The sequence below is a fragment of the Trachypithecus francoisi genome, unplaced genomic scaffold (genome assembly GCF_009764315.1).
Source record: "Trachypithecus francoisi isolate TF-2019V2 unplaced genomic scaffold, Tfra_2.0 Lachesis_group2, whole genome shotgun sequence".
Lineage (NCBI taxonomy): Eukaryota > Metazoa > Chordata > Mammalia > Primates > Cercopithecidae > Trachypithecus > Trachypithecus francoisi.
Window position 1 is genome coordinate 151,883,550 of NW_022681465.1, and position 17,676 is coordinate 151,901,225.

The 17,676-nt window shown below is 50.5% G+C and overlaps 1 protein-coding gene across 11 annotated transcripts in view; it reads right to left on the reverse strand.

Annotated features, from left to right (window-relative positions):
- The window catches only part of SLC4A9 (solute carrier family 4 member 9), a 28,913-nt gene extending 17,497 nt beyond the window's left edge, over positions 1 to 11,416 (reverse strand). For 3 of the 11 annotated variants that reach the window (XR_004430026.1, XM_033180970.1, XM_033180971.1), the window contains exons 1-19: positions 11,001 to 11,416; positions 10,489 to 10,649; positions 10,095 to 10,208; positions 9,602 to 9,657; positions 9,293 to 9,450; positions 8,934 to 9,021; positions 8,416 to 8,570; positions 7,932 to 8,048; positions 7,586 to 7,760; positions 7,299 to 7,432; positions 6,865 to 7,127; positions 5,909 to 5,967; positions 5,466 to 5,654; positions 5,223 to 5,336; positions 5,034 to 5,072; positions 3,589 to 3,750; positions 3,273 to 3,451; positions 2,551 to 2,623; positions 51 to 119 (exon numbers count right to left, since the gene is read on the reverse strand). Coding sequence is in view for 7 of the 11 variants with exons in the window: in XM_033180970.1 (XP_033036861.1) it covers positions 51 to 119; positions 2,551 to 2,623; positions 3,273 to 3,451; positions 3,589 to 3,750; positions 5,034 to 5,072; positions 5,223 to 5,336; positions 5,466 to 5,654; positions 5,909 to 5,967; positions 6,865 to 7,127; positions 7,299 to 7,432; positions 7,586 to 7,760; positions 7,932 to 8,048; positions 8,416 to 8,570; positions 8,934 to 9,021; positions 9,293 to 9,450; positions 9,602 to 9,657; positions 10,095 to 10,208; positions 10,489 to 10,649; positions 11,001 to 11,302 (2,607 nt within the window). In the remaining 4 variants the exon portion in view is untranslated. The remainder of the gene's footprint in view (positions 1 to 50; positions 120 to 2,550; positions 2,624 to 3,272; positions 3,452 to 3,588; positions 3,751 to 5,033; positions 5,073 to 5,222; positions 5,337 to 5,465; positions 5,655 to 5,908; positions 5,968 to 6,864; positions 7,128 to 7,298; positions 7,433 to 7,585; positions 7,761 to 7,931; positions 8,049 to 8,415; positions 8,571 to 8,933; positions 9,022 to 9,292; positions 9,451 to 9,601; positions 9,658 to 10,094; positions 10,209 to 10,488; positions 10,650 to 11,000) is intronic. The other 8 variants (XR_004430027.1, XM_033180975.1, XR_004430029.1 and 5 more) reach the window with 6 other exon arrangements.
- Positions 11,417 to 17,676: the final 6,260 nt, after the last annotated feature.

Here is a 17,676-nt window from a genome sequence, read left to right on the forward strand (position 1 = left end):
TAATTTTATTCTTTTTTTTTTCTTTTGTTAGGTGATTTTAATGGGCTCACCTGAATGCTGCTAAGTGCTGCCACCCCCATATACAGGAAGATGCCATAGAGTACAGGCATTGGGATGAACTGGTAGAAAGAAGCAGAGAGTTAGCAAAGTTTACCTCTGCCAACCTCCCAGATGCCCCAGGATGCCTAGATGCCCTAGATCCTTCTAGCATCTAGCATCTAGGTCTGCCCAGGCCTTGCTTTTCCTTTCACACTTTTCATGCCCGATCTGACTGAATCCTCAAACCAATCAGATGAAGTAAATGTTATTATTACCTCATTTTACAGATTGGGAAATTGAATTTCAGAGGAACTAAGTAACTTTGTCCATTACTTGGCCTACCACTCCAATCTTATCTATCACATTTCCCTCTGTTCTTTATGCACCCACTATACTAACCGCTTTTCCTTCCCTCAACATGCCCAAGTTTGTTCCTACCCCTTGCAAAGCCTTTTACTTTGCTATTCCCTCCACCTAAAATGCTCTTCCCCCAGACTTTCTCATGACCAGTTTATTCTTATTACTCATGCCTCATCTCATGACACCCTGAAAGGTCTTCATTGACTTTTTAACTTCAGGCCCAATCTAAAGTAGCCCCTGGCACTCTTAATCATCTTATCTTCTATTTTTCGTAGAATTTATCACTATCTAAAGTTATCCTTTTTTCTTGTTTTAATTTTTTTCTTTTTTTCTTTCTTTTTTTTTTTTTTTTTTTTTTGAGATGGAGTTTTGCTCTTTCACCCAGGCTGAAGTGAAGTGGCTTAATCTTGGCTCACTGCAACCTCCACCCACCAGGCTCAAGTGATTCTCATACCTCAGCCTCCCAAGTAGCTGGGATTATAGGCACCTGCCACCACACCTGGTTAACTTTTATATTTTTAGTAGAGACAGGGTTTTGCCATGTTGGCCAGGCTAGTCTCGAACTCCTGACCTCAGATGATTCACTCACCTTGGCCTCCCAAAGTGCTGGGATTACAGGCGTGAGCCACCATGCCTGGCCTCTTGTTTTAACTTTTAAAAATCTTTCTCCTTTCACCAGATTGCAAGGTTGGAAAAATGATTTCTTTTGACTACCATTATATCCCCAGTACCTAGAACAGTGCTTGGTATATGGGTTTTTGTTTGTTTTTTGTTTCGGGTTTTCTGTTTTTTGGGTTTTTTTGTTTGTTTTCTTTTGTTTTTTGAGACAAGATCTCACTCTGCCCAGGCTGGAGTACAGTGTCACAAACCTGGCTCATTGCAGTCTAGACCTCCTGGGCTCAGTGATGCTCCCACCTCAGCCTCCCAAGTAGTGGGGACTACAGGTGCACACCACCATGCCCAGCTAACTTTTGTGTTTTTTGTAGAGATGGGGTTTTGCCATGTTGCACAGGCTGGTCTCAAACTCCTGAGCTCAAGCGATCCGCCCACCTCGGCCTCCCAAAGTACTGGGATTACAGGTGTGAGCCACCACACCCAGCCTAGTATATGGTTTATGCTCTGTAAATGTCTGTGAATGAGAGTCACCCAGTTAGTAAGTGGCTGATCCAGTCCATCTGGCTCTTTCCGTACTCTACTCTCACCCAGCTTCCATGACCTTTCCCTTCCCTAACCTCTTGTCATCCTGCCAGTGACTCTTGTCTGACATTCTCCACACCCTCCTTGACTGCTTTGCTGTCTTGGCTTGTTGAGCCTTTCTGCTATTACTTGTTACTTAATTTTTGCTCATGTGTGTGTGTTGCTGGTAAGGGCTTAGTTCCATATTTCTTTTCAATATTCCACCGACCCCTACTTCTCCCAAGTGCCTAGCAGTCTCACATATAGCAAATATTCTATATACCTCTGGTGAAGGAGAAGTGAAGGCTTTTTGCCTCAAAGTTTTTCTGGGGTCCCTTTTTTTTTTTTTTTTTTGAGACAGTCTTGCTCTTGTCATCCAATAATCACCACTCACTGCACTCTCAAACTCCTGGGCTCAAGTGATCCTTCCACCTCAAGCACACACCACCATGCCCAGCTACCTTTTTTATTTTTTGTAGAGACAGGGTCTCCTTATGTTGCCCAGGTAGGTCTCAAACTTCTGCACTCAAGTGATCCTCCTACCTCAGCCTCCCAAAGTGCTGGGATTACAGGCATGAGCCACCGCACCTGGCCTGATCATACTCTTAGTCTCAGGTTTGTTGGGAGGCTAGAGCAAGGGTAGCACTTAGACCCTAGGGGATGGTGGTGGCACACCCACACCTTGCTCCACTGGGTAAAAAGCCCATTGGATAAGAGTTTGGGTTCTCAGACAGATCTGAAAAACTGGCTCGTTTGATGGGCTTTTGCAAATTACTTTGCCTCTTTAACCTTTGGCTGCCTCATTTGTAAGGTACATATTCCTTTCAGGGTTAATGTGAGGATTAAATGAGACCATGTATGGAGAAAACTTAACAGAGCACCTGGCACACTGTAAGTGTTCAACTAGTGTCAGTTCTTGCTGTGCTCCTATTATTAGTGCACTGACCCTGATCCTGGCTTGTATAACAAAGGTACCTTGAGCACAGGTGCCAGGAAGATGGAGGCTCCTGTAAGGATGAACACCACCAGGCCTGTCAGCCTCTGCTCCCTGTGGGGAGAGGGAAGAGTTAGCTGAGGTCTGGGGGAGTCCCTGGGGTACAGACCCTAGCAGCAAGAGGAAACTAGAGGAATACCCCAGTAGGTCACCTGGAGGGATGAGCCCTTAGCTTGATGTGAAAAATTGGTGGAGAGGAAGGGGCAGAGCACTGCAAGGTGAGAGTCCCAGACTTCTCCATCAATTCAAGTTCATTGTTGCTCCTCATTTTTATTTTGATGGAAAATTAGCAATGTTTACACTGCCATAAAGACTTACATTTCACAATTTATAAAGTTGATTTCATATACTTTAGATACTTAGACTGTGTTTCCAACAGTTCCAAAATTGTTTTTATGATGGATTCCTTTGTAACTTCTACATTGAGTGAGGATTATTAGGTGGCACCTGACCCTCCATTTCAGCCCTGCCTGCCTCTACCTTTGCATTGATGATGCTCCTCTTGAGGCCCCTCCCAGTCCCCATGGCTGAGAGGGGAAGATCTGACTTACCCATCTCAGAGCCCAGAACTCACTCATTGTGCCACTGCAGTGTTTGTAGGACACCAGCTTAGAATTAAAGCTGCCCAAATAACTCTGCCATGTTCCCCATTGCCCTACCTTGCAGCCCACCTCTTACTCCGCTTCCTAAATACTGCTCTCACCTGATACCCAGGAAGTTGGGGAGCTCCCCAGGGGCACAGGCTCTGCTCTCTCTCCGAAGACTGTCCATGTGAGCCAGGGAGATGACAGTGGCTGAGACATACCAAGGCAGTCCAAGCACTGATGTGAGTAGCATCAGCACAGCCACACAGAAGAGGTCCAGGTGGAAGCCAGCTCCCTTCTGCAGGTAGTGGTGGGGGCAATGAGGATGAAGCTAGCCCAGGCCCTGGCCCTCTGTCCTCTGAGGTAGGATGGGGGAGCGTAGACTACCCTGGAGCTTCTGTCCCTTGGTCTAGGGCCTTGCCCAGCAGTCCTTACCTGCAGTCTGTATTCCACGCGGTTGAGGATGACCGCTGTGATCTGTTGGTCCATGAAGATGAGGATAGACAGCAGCAGGGCAGGCAGGGCAGCTGCCACACTCCACCACCACGGGTTGGTTCCAAAAGGTGACACCAGCCAGCCACGCCCAGGGAGTGTGGGCTGGGGGAGGGCATTTCATGGACGGGTTGGAGAGGGTCTCCCAAGAGCATCTCACCTGCACACCTCAACCTTGGCATTCTTCCACAACCTGCCCCCACCCCAAGACACTAGATGCTAGTGGGGTGTGTGTGTACAGCTGTTTCAAAGCATCCCAGTGCCTTAAAAGACAGCAGATGGAAGGAGACCAGCCCTGAGGTCAGGCTGGAACCAGGGGCTCTGGACTTTGGTTCAGGGTCCTCCCTCCCTGGAAGAGAAGGAGGTGGCAGGTGTGGCCTGCACACACTTCTTTTTTTTTTTTTTTTTTTTTGAGACGGAGTCTCGCTCTGTTGCCCAGGCTGGAGTGCTGTGGCTGGATCTCGGCTCACTGCAAGCTCCGCCTCCCGGGTTCACGCCATTCTCCTGCCTCAGCCTCCCCAGTAGCTGGGGCTACAGGCGCCCGCCACGTCGCCCGGCTAGTTTTTTGTATTTTTTAGTAGAGACGGGGTTTCACCGTGTTAGCCAGGATGGTCTCGATCTCCTGACCTCGTGATCCGCCCGTCTCGGCCTCCCAAAGTGCTGGGATTACAGGCTTGAGCCACCACGCCCGGCTGCACACACTTCTTGATGTACAGAGCCCTGCTCCCTAGAGATCCCTCTTCCCCTATCCTGGGTGGGGCAACTCAGGCTCAGACCTGCCTTGATCTGAGGCAGGGACAGGGCTGGGTGTGTCTGCGTCAGCTCTGATTACAAGCATATGTGTAGGGGAGGGGGCCCCAGTTGCTGCCCCAGTTGGAGTCCTCCCTGCTCTCCTGTCTTGGAGGAATTCGGAGACGAGGTCTCCAAATGCACAGGCAAAGTCTAGAAATCAGTGCTAAGCCTTGTCCTACACACTGTCATGCCCTGGAAAGGGAGTTCCAGCTTTCCTGGATCAGAGTAGGCAATAAGGGGTGCAAAGAAGACAGTGAGGAGTAGTGGGGTGGGCAGGGCCATGCCAAGGGTGAGGCAATCCCATAACAATAATAGCTAACATTTATTGAGGACTTGGTATGTGCCAGGCATGTGGTAAGTGCTTTCCATTGTGATCTTCTGTAAACTCAAAACAATCTACGGAGTAGGAACTATTGTCATTTTATTATTTCCATTTTATAGATGAAGAAATTGAGGCTTAGAAATGTGCATTAACTTGCCTGATGCATAGCTGGGAAGTGGCAGAACTGGAACTCAAACCCAGGGCTGGCTGATCAAGACCCATTCTCTTAACCCATACCTTGTAATAATAGCTACTGTGTATTCTCTGTACTCACGTGTCTGCTGCAGTACTTCATTGAATCCTCGTGACAACCCTGTGGGGCCGTTATTATTACTATCTCTAGTTTATGAGTGAAGAAAGAAGCTTAGAGAAGAGAAGTGTGGGATTTATGCATTTTCCTTTCCCATGATCTGCTGGCCCTGCTTTCCCCTATGGTACCCCAACCCTATTCCCTGGCTCTCACCTTGAACTCTCTGGGCACCATGAGCTTTGGTGTGGCTAGGCCCAGGAAAGCATCAAGGCCACAGCCCAGCAGGATGGCCAGGACTGAGGAGAAGTCGCTGAGCCCTTTGCGCACCTGGCACACAGTGGACACTCAGTCAGGTCCAGACCTGCCATCCCTCTTTTTCCATACCACTTCCCACTCACAGATAGGACCCAAAGCTTAGAGTCAGGCCTCTCCCACAAAAAGAAAGGTGACACTCACCACAGAGGGGAAGAAGCGGCTGGTCTTTATACACTTGAGGGCCATAGCAAAGAAGAAAGAAGTAAGGAAGAGGAGAAGGGAGAAGAAGGCAATGTCTGGGACTATATGACAGCCAGGGCCACGAGGCTGGCCTCCCTGCCGGGTACACTCAGGTGGCGGCAGCAAGGATGCATTGATCAGGCCTAGGTCCTGTACACAGGAGGGTCGGGGTGGGGTTACAGGCAATGGAGTAAATGTCCTGCTCTCCCGGACCCACTTCAAGGGAGGAGGGACCCACAGAGATACCAAGGGCCCAGGATGGGAAGTTCCCAGCTGTAGGAAATGGCTAAGCCACATTCACCTATGAAGGTTTCCTTAACCTATGGGTAGGAAGAGCTAGGAACCACCGACTGCCTTGGTCTCCACCCTTTCCTTCCTAGAACCTCCCAGGAGCAGTCCCTCACCATGCTTACGATGTCGTCTCTGTCTTTTGGCCTTGTCCTTATCCATTGAGAGTCATTTCCTGGGAAGCAGAGAATAATTCAGATGTATGTTCCCTCCCCTGGGAACCTTCTCCAGCCCCATAAAATTCTAATCTGATGGGTCCAGCTGAACCAGAGTTCTTAATTGTGACTCATCTGTCTGCTGACTCTATCACTACCGAGTGTGTACTGCTCAGGACATTGTCTCATGCCCTCATCCTCTCAAATTCTCTACCCATCTGTATCCCGTGTACCAAGCACTGGACCTGGCCACAGCAAATGCTCAGCAAATGTTGACTGAATAGAGAAGTATACAAATCTGTGTGTTTCCACCAGGGCTAGAACTGGTCTTGTTCATGCCTAGCACTGATAGAAGAACATGTAGAGAGGCCATTTCTTCCCAGTCCTGGTGTTGCCTTCCATGTGGAGGGATATATGCAAGTGTAATACTCCAAGCCTCTCTCCACCTGGTCGGCCACTCTCACCCAGAAGAGCAATGATATATTTGATTGGTGATTTCAGGAAATGAAGCTGGGCATACCTGGCCCTGCCCCTTTCTCTCCCCTCTCTCGAGTATAAGCTGCCTGTTTGATGTATGTGTTTAGCTCTGCTTCCCCGGGGCAAAATAGTCTCAAACCAGTGCTTCCATGACTGGTGGGTAAGTCTATTCAATTTTGGCTTCATCATTAGGAAGCCCATTCACCTATAGATATAACCCATGTTCCTCTATCAGTGTTGTCAGAAAGGATGACGATATTGGGCCTTCTGTTGTCTTATTTCTCAATTGATTCAGAACCAGAGTGGAAATAGTAGTGCCAGTTATTGGGTAAGTATGCAGCATTTTGCAGAACTTAACCAGGGGGGATAGTAAGGGTGCAACCCCTCCCCTTCCCTACATCCTTCTTCACCTGACCAAGGTCCCTGTTTCCCTTACCCACCTCCTGGGCCTGGGTATTGGCAGAGGCACCCGTAGGCAAAGGACCCAGGCTTCTGGATAGGATAGGTATGGGTCAAGTTCAGCATTTTGCCCACAGCATCGTAGATGAAGATGAGGCTGATGAGGGCACAGAAACCTTCCTCGGTGAAGCGGGTGAAGTAGCGCACAAGAACACTGGCCTCTGTGGCCACCAGCACCAGGCAAAAGGTAGCCACCCAGATGCCCACCCATAGGCGGAAGGGCAGGTAGTCCAGGCTGTAATCTCTGTGGGGATGAGAGACAGGAAGGCTTAGCAGGGCTGTCTGCTTCCCACCAAACCCAGGTCAGGTATCCCTCAACCCAAACAGATAGCTCCCACCCTCTCCTATTCACCCAGCCAGGAGCAGGCTGACCATGGCACTAGTGAGGATCTGGTGATGGGGGTAGCTCTCTTACCTGCTGAAAGAGAAGAGCAGGCGCTCAAAGACCAGCACCGGCCCAGTGCTGCTCAGGATGGTGAGGGGCTGGCCTGCCATCAGGCAGAAGGCAGCTCCTGCCACTGCTGTGCCCAGGAAACTTTCCAGCACTCCCTGGAAGCCAACAGGGGCTCAGCACAGGACCCTGAAGTCCTCAGGACAGGAGCCCAAGCTTTGGGAGAGCCTCCTTAACTTACCCATAGTCCCAGGGGAAGGGAAGGACTAGGAGACACCAAGGCTTGTACCTGCCCCCTGGGCCCTACCCACCTGGGCACCATCAGTGGCATCTCCCAGCAGACCCCCGAAAGTGATGGCATTAGTGACAGTGGCCAGGTAAATGTAGAGTACCGCCGAGAAGCATTGGAGATGCAGGGCGTCCAAGAAATCGCTGAGGTACCACGGGGCCTTCCTGCGCACGTCCTGGATAAGGCCCCCAAACAGCCTCCCGCCCGAGGGTCGTCAGTGATCCAGGTTTTCACACTCCACACCCGCATCCCTGCTACTTTCCCTGTGGCCGGGTGAGCCCCTCCCACAGTGAGCACACACCTCAGTTTCCCTGTGACTCCTCCCCTCCCCAGGTCACCCACCCTTGCTTCCTCCCAGCTCGCCTCACCTGCCAGTCCGCTGCAACTCCGGGCTGGGTGCGTGCGGCCCATGGTGGTGCCTGTCCTCAGCCGAGGTCAGGCGCGGGCCGGAGGGACCTCTGATCTCCCGCTGTTGCGAGGGAAGCCTGAGGAGGAGGGGAACCCGAGGTTGGCTAAGGATCTCCAACCCGTCCGGACTCGGCCCAGAGCTGGTGGCGCCCTGCCCCCTGGCGGCTACTCTTGTCTCTGCTGGCGAGGGGACCATGGCGACACAGGAGCCTCAAGAAGGTCCAGGTCATATTGCGACCTGTAGAAAGCCAGGCTCGGGCAGGGAAGGTTTTGTTCAGGTCTCTTAGCGACAGAAGTCCAGCAGAACTCCGAGTTAGGTCTGCCTGACTTCAAATCCAAAGATAGGTCCCTATCTCTTTCCTGGGACCTCACCCCTCCTCAACAATGGAATCAGACCCAGGGCCTATGGGCAGGAATCTGTATGGGATGATAGCTCCCAGGTACCTTTTGTGCTGAGATGGCAGACATTTGGGCGGGGGAATCCGGGCTGTTGGGTCCCACCGACCCGGGGGAAGCACTGTCACCTCCTCTAGGAACGCATCCAGGGCTGCCAGAAGGTCATGAAGGTTGCTGGCCCGACGAACTGACCACTGGAATTGCTGAGGATGGGGACACAGAATGGGTGGTAAGTGCAAATCTGGTCTCTTACATGCATTTTCATAGTGTGAAAACTAGACACATGTCACAGAGGCAGACAAGTCATTCACACATTCCTTTATGCATGCATTCATTCATTCAGTGGGTATCTATTGAGTGCCTATAGTGTGCCAGCACTCAGTCAGTAATGGGGCTGCACTAGGAGACAAGGAAACTTCCATCTCATTGCTCACTCTGCCTCATTGCTGTATTTAGGCACACATACAGAGTCCACACACACGAACCCATGCATGCATGCATGTGTGCACATACACACAGGCATGTGTGCGTGAGCGCGTGCACACACACACACCTGCTTAGCTCACCGGGTCACTGAGGAGGACAGCTGCTGCTCGTCCCATCTCATGGTAGCCCTTTCCCAGCATAGGGGGCCCCAGGAGAAGGCAGAAAAACCTGAGGAAGGAACCAGGCCCCAGAGATTCACAGGCTGCTTTCCCACAGGGCAGCCCTGGCCTCTGATGCTCAGCTCTGACCTATCAGTTCCCATAAACATACTCATTTGCACACCTACCATGCAGTTCTGACTACTACTCTCTCCCCAGACCCCTGAGCACCATCCTCCCCACAGCCTGAGAATCAGACTGAGACCCTCCTTCCCCTCCCCAGTAAAGACCCTTCTGGGCTCTGGGATCCCTGACTCCCACTCACTCCCAAGTAGCCTTACCTGCTTGGGAGGGACACCTCAGTAAGGGACCCCAGTACCACAGGATCCCGCAGTCGAACAAAGGCTCCCAGTGGTTGTGCCAGAAAGCCCAGCTCCCCTGCCAACACAGTCCCTGCCTCGGCTCCTGGAGGCAGCTTCTGTCTCAGGGGGTTCTGATACTGGATGGGGGTTCAAGGAGACAGAGTATGAAAGGTTATTTGGGGAGGATAAGATCTCAACTGATGAGAAATCCAGTGGAGAGTAGACTTTTGTTAATTCCTAACCCCTCTCCCAGCCACTGGAAAGGGACCCCAAGGAAGGGCTACAAACCTGTTCCCTCAGGGGGGCTTCCTCATTGTCAGAAGCCTTTCTTGGATGAGTAGAGCCTACAAAACAGGATTATGCAGTGGTTAAGACCACAGGCTTTGGGGTGGATCCACCAGGATTCCCTAATCACTTTTGCCACTGACAAGCTGTGAGAATTAGAGTACACCCTTCTCCACTCTGAGCCTCAGTTTTTTCATCACTAAAATGGGGATAATTGTGGTACTATTTACAGGGTGGTTGTGAAGATCAAATGAAATACTGTGTGTAAAGCTCTTGGCACAGTGCCTGCCAAGTACATCTCTTCACAGAGCTCTCTTACGATTCTAGCCCCCTGAATCTTCTCCCCACAACATTACAACAAGTTTCCTCTTGATCATGAGTCCTGTGTTGGAGCCTGAACTAAGCCTGGGCTACTTCTAGCCCTAGAAGGTGCAGGGGAGATCTGAGACCCTGCCACACCAGGGTCTTGGTCCTGGGCCCAGGGAGGGGCTCTCACCCCAGCAGGGCCTGGTGCCTGTGGTCTGGTTGTAATGCTGGGGTCTCTGCAGCAGCAAGGCCTGCAGCTGCCCTCTCAGCTCTGGGCTCAGCGACTCCACCCTGGTCACCTGCTCTGGAGAATGGATTGGGGGTTATCTCCTTCCTGAGAGTTCCCTGCCCCACACTCTTCCCCGTCTCCCTCTGCCCAGACCCCTTTCCCTTCTGGGAGTCTCAGACTGCCAAGGCCAATGAAGTTGCTCCTCCACCCTGCTTTTCCATGTCCACCTGTGACAAGGGTAGACAATCCTAGGAGGGGTAGAGGTGGGCTCTGGAAGATTCCAAGACTTTGGAGGGGAAATCCTGGGGAAAAGGCATGGCTACCCAGGCCCTTCCTGCAAAGGCTCCCAGCCTACCCACGAGCTCCAGGAGGCTCTGAGCTGGGCAGTCCAGCAGTACAAGGCCCTCGGCCAGTAGGCTGCGGAGCTTCTGGAGGCTGGGAAGTGCCAGGGTGGGCACATGAGGGGCACTCCACCGGCCTGCAGCCACCTCCAACTTCTCCTCAAACAGTACCCATCTGTGATGAAGGTGGGTAGAGGTAGACAGTGTTATTGGGGGCATTTCTCCCATGTCCAGGAGCAGAGATGCAGAGGAGCTAGGGAAGGCAAGGCAATGAGGGTATCCTGGGCCCAGTGGTGTGAAGTGTTCCCCCACCCCTGGCAGTCACCCCTCATCTTGGGTCTTGGGGATCTCAAAACTAGACTGCAGAAGAGGCTGGGCATCATGGAAGGTAAGACCCTGAAATAAGGGAACACAGCTGGGAAAATCCTAATTTTGGGCAGCCCCACAAGAGGCACTGGGGGGCATATAGGAGGCTCCAGCTGGGGAAGGGGAAGGATCCCACAGAACTGGCCTGCATCCAACTTACCTGCCTGTCTCTCTCCACTCCAGTGCCTGGGGCCAGCCCAGCAGCTCATTCAGCTGAATGAAGAGCAGAGGGTCTTTGGGTACTCCCAGTTCCTTGCTCTCTGTGTCTGAGGGGCCATCAGGGCTGGAGCCGGTGCCAGGGCCAGGGTTGCTGTCCAGCTCCCCTGAAGGAATATTTCTAGGAGCACTGGAGGCTTCAAACCCCTCCTGGCCTGGCAGCTTCATTTCCATGAGGCTTGCACAGAATCTCGGAACCAGTACAGTCTGAGGTTCTGAAGCCAGGGGCCCTCTGACTGGTTGCATTTATAATGCATCCCCCACTGCAGCACAACACAAACAGAACAAGGCCTGCTAACTCCAGAGCCTACCGGTCACCTACTCTCCTACTTGCTTCCCCCACACCCTGCTGGCATAAGAGTATTTGTAAGACTAGCCTGGCCTTTCCCTGGCTCTCCAGTAATGCCCAACCTGGGGCCAAAATGTGTATGTGCATTTCCTGTGTTATCAGGTCTGATCCTACTGTGTTTTGTGTAAAGAAACAGGAGTAAATGATTGGCCTGGGTCTAAGGACTTGGTACCTCCAGATTTTGCTGCCCCTCACTTGTATCAAATATAAACACCAAACACCCAGGACTGTTTTGGGTGTCACCAACACACCCCTAGGGCCACAGACACACCCATTTGGACAAACAGTGACCTAATAAATAATTGAGTCTATGGAAGCCAGACAGGGTAAGGGAGATAGCAGGCATAGCAGGCAGAGGCCCTGCCCATTAAATGGGATAATAATGGAAGACCTAGTGCCTGAGTCTTAAATTCTTTTTTCTTTTCTTTTTCTTTCTTTCTTTTTCTTTTTCTTTCTTTCTTTTTTTTTTTTTTTTTTTGAGACAGAGTCTCTCTCTCTCACCCAGTCTGGAGTGTAGTGGCACAATCACAGCTCACTGCACCTTTGACCTCCTAGGCTCAAGTGATCCTTCCACCTCAGCCTCCAAGGTAGTTGGGGCTACAGGTGCACGCCACCACACCCAGCTAGTAAGTCTTTTATTTTATTTTATTTTTGAGACGGAGTCTCCCTATGTCGCCTGGCCTGGAGTGCAGTGGTGTGATTTCAGCTCACTGCAACCTTCACCTCTCGGGTTCAAGTGATTCTCCTGCCTCAGCTTCCCAAGTAGCTGGGATTACAGACATGTGCAACCACACCTGGCTGATTTTTATAGAGACAGGGTTTCACCATGTTGGCCAGGCTGGTCTCAAAAACTCCTGACCTCAGGTGATCCACCCGCCTTGGCCTCCCAAAGTGCTGGGATTACAAGTGTAAGCCACTGTGCCTGGCTGCCCAGCTAATGAGTCTTAAATTCTTTTGTCCAACAACACCCTGAAAGTCCCCAATTTAGCTGTGTCCCTGGAATCTGCCCTTGTGACTCAGCTTTCCAGTGAGGATGGAGGAACCCACTAGGGGGTGTGAGTGAAGGAGTTGGAGCTAAATGAGCAAAGGAAAATGTGGTCCATTATTAGCAAATCCTGTTGACTCTATCTTCAAAATATACCCATAATCCAACCACATCTCCCCACCTCCAGCACTGCTACCCTGATCCAAACAACCATCATTTCTCACCTGAATTATTTCAGTAGCTTTCTAATCTCTTGCAATAACCCCCCTGCTTCCACTCTTCCTCCTTTGCCCAAAGTCCATCCTCCATACCATACATGTCCTTTCAAAAGGCAGTTGAGCCACATGACTCTTCGGTTCAGTACTCACCCAACACATTCCCATTACAAGAAGAAGAAGGAGAAAGAGGAGGAGGAGGAGGAGGAGGAGGAGGCGGAGGAGCTCCTTGTCATGGCCTGCAAGATTCACACCCTGGCCCCAGCCCACCTCTCTGATGGCATCTCACACCAGCCTCCCCTCGCTCACTCCTTTCTAACCACACTGGCCTTAGTCTGTTCTGCAAAACCTGTTCTTGCCTGAGGGTCTTTGCAGGATCTATCTTCTCTGTAAGGAAAGCCTTTCCCCCATATCCTTACATGACAATCTGTGACCTAGGTCTCATCTCAGACGTTAGCTACTCGCGGAAACCTTCCTTTTCCATCCTATCCTAAGTTTCTCTCTTGGGTCACTCTCTATCACATTTCTCTGTTTTATTTTCTTTCTAGCAGTTACCACTACCAGTAACTGCCTCATTTATGTATTTGTTTATCATTTATTGCCTGACTCTCCACGTACACGCACGCTGAAATGCACAGTCCTTGGAGCAGGTATCTGTCTTGGCTGCGGAGCCTAGAGCGGCGCCTGGCACGTAGTGGCTCTCAATAAATTTTTGTTCAATGAGAGAGCGTACAAAGGACGGGGCTGAGAAAAGAGCCGCGCTTCTCCTGGAGACCACAGGAGGGCGCTGCTCCCCACAGACCAGATTGCTAGGGCCGCTTCCTTAGGCTCAGTGGCTGCGGACCTGCCAGGGCGCGGAGATGGAGATGCCGAGATGGCAGGGAGGGATCCTGTATCCTCAGCCTTGCCCTGGTCCACCGCTGAATGGCCCGGAGGGATGGGGGGTTGGGGAAGCACAACAGGATGGGGAAGGGAGGGCCAATCAGGCTCATCTGAATGTAGGTCAGCCACACCCCACATATTGACTACCAATAATCCATCCCCTGAGAAAGGGGACCCAGGCTGGCCCTCCCCCCAGCCTTGCGTCTGGTCCAAGGAGGTCCCAGGGCAGGAATTAGAAGAGTATGTCACTACATTTCCAGTTGGGGAGGGGTGCTGAGTCTGAATGAGAAGGTGGTTTCACTGCCAGGAGGAATAGAAACTGGCCTAGGGCCTGAATGGGCCTTGAACCCCTGTGACCACTCCCTTCAAGAATGTGCCCGACATTATGGACAAGTGACTCAACGGAGCCTGAGGGAGATGGGAGCAAGGATTTGGCGTGAGTACCTTCCCCACATGCACATACACACATGTTCCCTTCCCACCCAACTCCTGCCAAAGTTCAGAGTGTCTATCCTTGCCCTTTCTGTGGCCCCAACTACCCTGGCTCCCAGTGCTGCCTGGAGTAGTGGGCCACCATGCCTCCACCCTCCCCAGGTCTCACTTCCACCTGTGGACCTGAGTGCCCTGAGCTGGGTAGGCCGGTGAGGGTTGGCCTGTGGGCACCAGTGATCTCGCAGATAGGGCCCAGGGAAGGTGTGCTGTGTGGGTGAGCAGTGCTGTGTGGGTGAGCAGCCCTGTGTGTGGGCACTGTAAAAAACCCTGGCGTAGGAGTTCAAAGACTGGTTCTCATCCTGGCTTAGTCACAGACTTATTGGATGTCTTTGAGTAAGACCCTTCCCTTCTCCAAGGCTCCATTTTCTTACATGTAAGTGGAGACAGTTGGGGTAGATTATTTCCAAGGTTCAAAGCATACTTTCATGCAGTACACTGTACCTTAAGGGAGAGGGAGTGAATAGGATGCTTGGCTTGCTCACTTTCGGCAAGCGGAGAAGCGGTTTATCTTTGCTGAATCTAAATTTTCTTTCTTTCTTCCTTTCTTTTTTTCTTCCTTCCTTTTTTTTCTTACTCTGCCATCCAGGCTGGCATTCAGTAGCAATCATAGCTCACTGCAACCTCAAACTCCTGGGCTCAAGTGACGCTCCTGCCTCAGCCTCCTAAGTAGCTGGGACTACAGCCACCAAGTCTGGCTAACTTAAATATTTCATAGAGGGAGGGGCTCATATGTTGCCCAGGCTGGTCTCCAACTCCTGGGTTTAAGCAATCAATGGCTTCCCATAGTGCTAGGATTACAGGCATGAGCCTCCATGCCCAGCACCTTACAAGGTTTTCAACACTTTAAAAAAACAAAACAAAAAAATCTTATTGGCTGGCCACGGTGGCTCACACCTGTAATCCCAGCACTTCGGGAGGCTGATGTAGGCCGATCACTTGAGCTCAGGAGGTCGAAACCACCCTGAGCAACATGGCAAAACCCCATCTCTACAAAAAATACAGAAAACTAGCTGGGCATAGTTGCACACGCATGTGCTAATAGCTACTCAGGAGGTTGTGGTGGGAGGATGGCTTAAGCCCAAGAGAGGTTGCGGCTGCAGTGAGCCCAGATGGTGCCACTGCACTCCAGCCTCGGCAACAGAGTGAGACCCTGTCTCAAAACAAAACAAGACAAAAACAAACTTATTGTTTAACTCATTTAAAAATAATATATAGTAGGCCGGGCGCGGTGGCTCAAGCCTGTAATCCCAGCACTTTGGGAGGCCGAGACGGGCGGATCACGAGGTCAGGAGATCGAGACCATCCTGGCTAACACGGTGAAACCCCGTCTCTACTAAAAACTACAAAAAACTAGCCGGGCGACGTGGCGGCGCCTGTAGTCCCAGCTACCCGGGAGGCTGAGACAGGAGAATGGCGTAAACCCGGGAGGCGGAGCTTGCAGTGAGCTGAGATCAGGCCACAGCACTCCAGCCTGGGTGACAGAGCGAGACTCCGTCTCAAAAAAAATAATAATAATATAATAATAATAATAATAATAATATATAAATAAATATAGATTAAAATATTTATTAATGTGAGTCTAATTATAGATTCACAAGAAATTGCAAATCTCCAGCTTTCATCCAGCTTCCTCTGGTGGTAACTTCTTTCATGACAGTAGTACAATATCAAAACCAGAAAAATGACACAGGTACTATATTGTTAAATAGACTATAAGACTTAATCAGATTTCATCAATTTCTGTATGCACTCATTTGTGTATGTGTGTAGTTTTATGAAATTTTATCACATTTATAGGTTTACTTACAACAAGCTGGGCAAATTGTACAATTTCCTTAAGCCCAATTTATAAAACTAGGGTGTTAATACTAACGTCCTCAGAGGAGTGTTATGAGAATTAAAGATAATGTGTATAAAGTGCGTAGAAGCCAGGCACAGTGGCTCATGCCTGTAATTCCAGCACTTTGGGAGGCTGAGGTGGTAGATCACCTGAGGTCAGGAGTTTGAGACCAGCCTGGCCAACATGGTGAAACCCCGTCGCTACTAAAAATACAAAAATTGGCTGGGCACGGTGGCTCATGCCTGTAATCCCAGCACTCTGGGAGGCCGAGGCGGGTGGATCATGAGGTCAGGAGTTCGCGACCAGCCTGGCCAAGATGGTAAAACCCCGTCTCTAATAAAAAATACAAAAATTAGGCGGGCACGGTGGTGGGTGTCTGTAATCCCAGCTACTCGGGAGACTGAGGCAGGAGAATCGCTTGAACCCAGGAGACGGAGTCTGCAGTGAGCCGAGATCACGCCACTGCACTCTAGCCTGGGCAACAGAGCATGACTGTGTCTCAAAAAAATAAATTAAATAAATAAATAAATATACAAAAATTAGCTGGGCGTGGTGGCACATGCCTGTAGTCCCAGCTAGGCAGGAGAATTGCTTGAATCCGAGAGGTGGAGGTTGCAGTGAGCCGAGATCATGTCACTGCACTCCAGCCTAGGCAACAAGAGCAAGACTCAAAAACAAAAAACAAAACAAAACAAAAAAAGATGCTTAGAGCAATGCCTAAAATATAGTAAGCACTTAATACATTTAAGCTTTTTTTTTTCTTTTTCTTTTTTTTTGGGAGGTGGGGAGACTGAGTCTTGCTTTGTTGCCCAGGCTAGGGTACAGTGGTGCAAACACAGCTCACTGCAGTCTCTACCACTTGGGCTGAAGAGCTCTTTCCTCTGCCTCCCAAAGTGCTAGGATTACAAGTGTGAGCCACCACACCCAGTGGCTTTCTTAAGAAGAAGCATGTTTTGAAAAATGACTTAAAATACACAAATATCACAAATATTTCATGTCTGTTACAGAAGGAAAAAGCAGAAAATGCCCATAGGAGAAAAATGCTTACAAAACATAAATTTTTTCATCATACCCTTACCCAAAAATGACCACTGTTAATAATTTTACTCACACCCAAAATTTGAAGTATACTTCATTATCCCCATTTTACTAGTAAGAACAGTGAGCCTCAGAAACATTAAGTAGTTTGCCGTGGTCCCTGGGCCTGTGAGTCAGGAGCTAAGGTTTAATGCACACTCTTGCCTGGAGGAGCTCAACACTGGGGAAGCAGACAGGTGCATGAGAATTACCAATCCAAGGTAGACTGGGATACCCAGCTGCTGCCAGGTACTGAGCACTTGCTGTGTTCTAGGTGCTGCTTTAGCACTGCACAGATTATCTCAGTGAGGTAATCCTAATAGTGAAGCCCTCTGAGGTAGGTATCATTCCTACTTCTGAACGAGGAAACTGAGGCTCAGAGAGGTATCCTGCCCAAAGCAGAGCTAGGAGCGAGTGCACCCAGGGTTCAAAACGGGGTCAGTCTGATGCCTCAGCCTGAGCTTCAGAGCCTCTGCTCTGAGGGATGCAGACAGCGTGCTAGGGGAGTGTGTGTTGGGTGGACGGAGTCTCTCCACTTGTAGCTTTGGACTTCTGTGAGCCCAGAGCTTGGGTGCCCTTCCCTGACCCCCTCTTAACCCAGGCCACCAAGATCCAACCACAACTTGGAGTGGGCTCTGATAGCTGGAATCTGCTTCGACTCCTCACAGTGCCCACACTCCTTCACAAAGGTGAAGGCCGTTGAGGGAGAAGAGGATGAGGTGTCAGAGACATCGAGTCTGCAGGATGAGACCACCTGAGTCCACCATCAACTACTCTGAC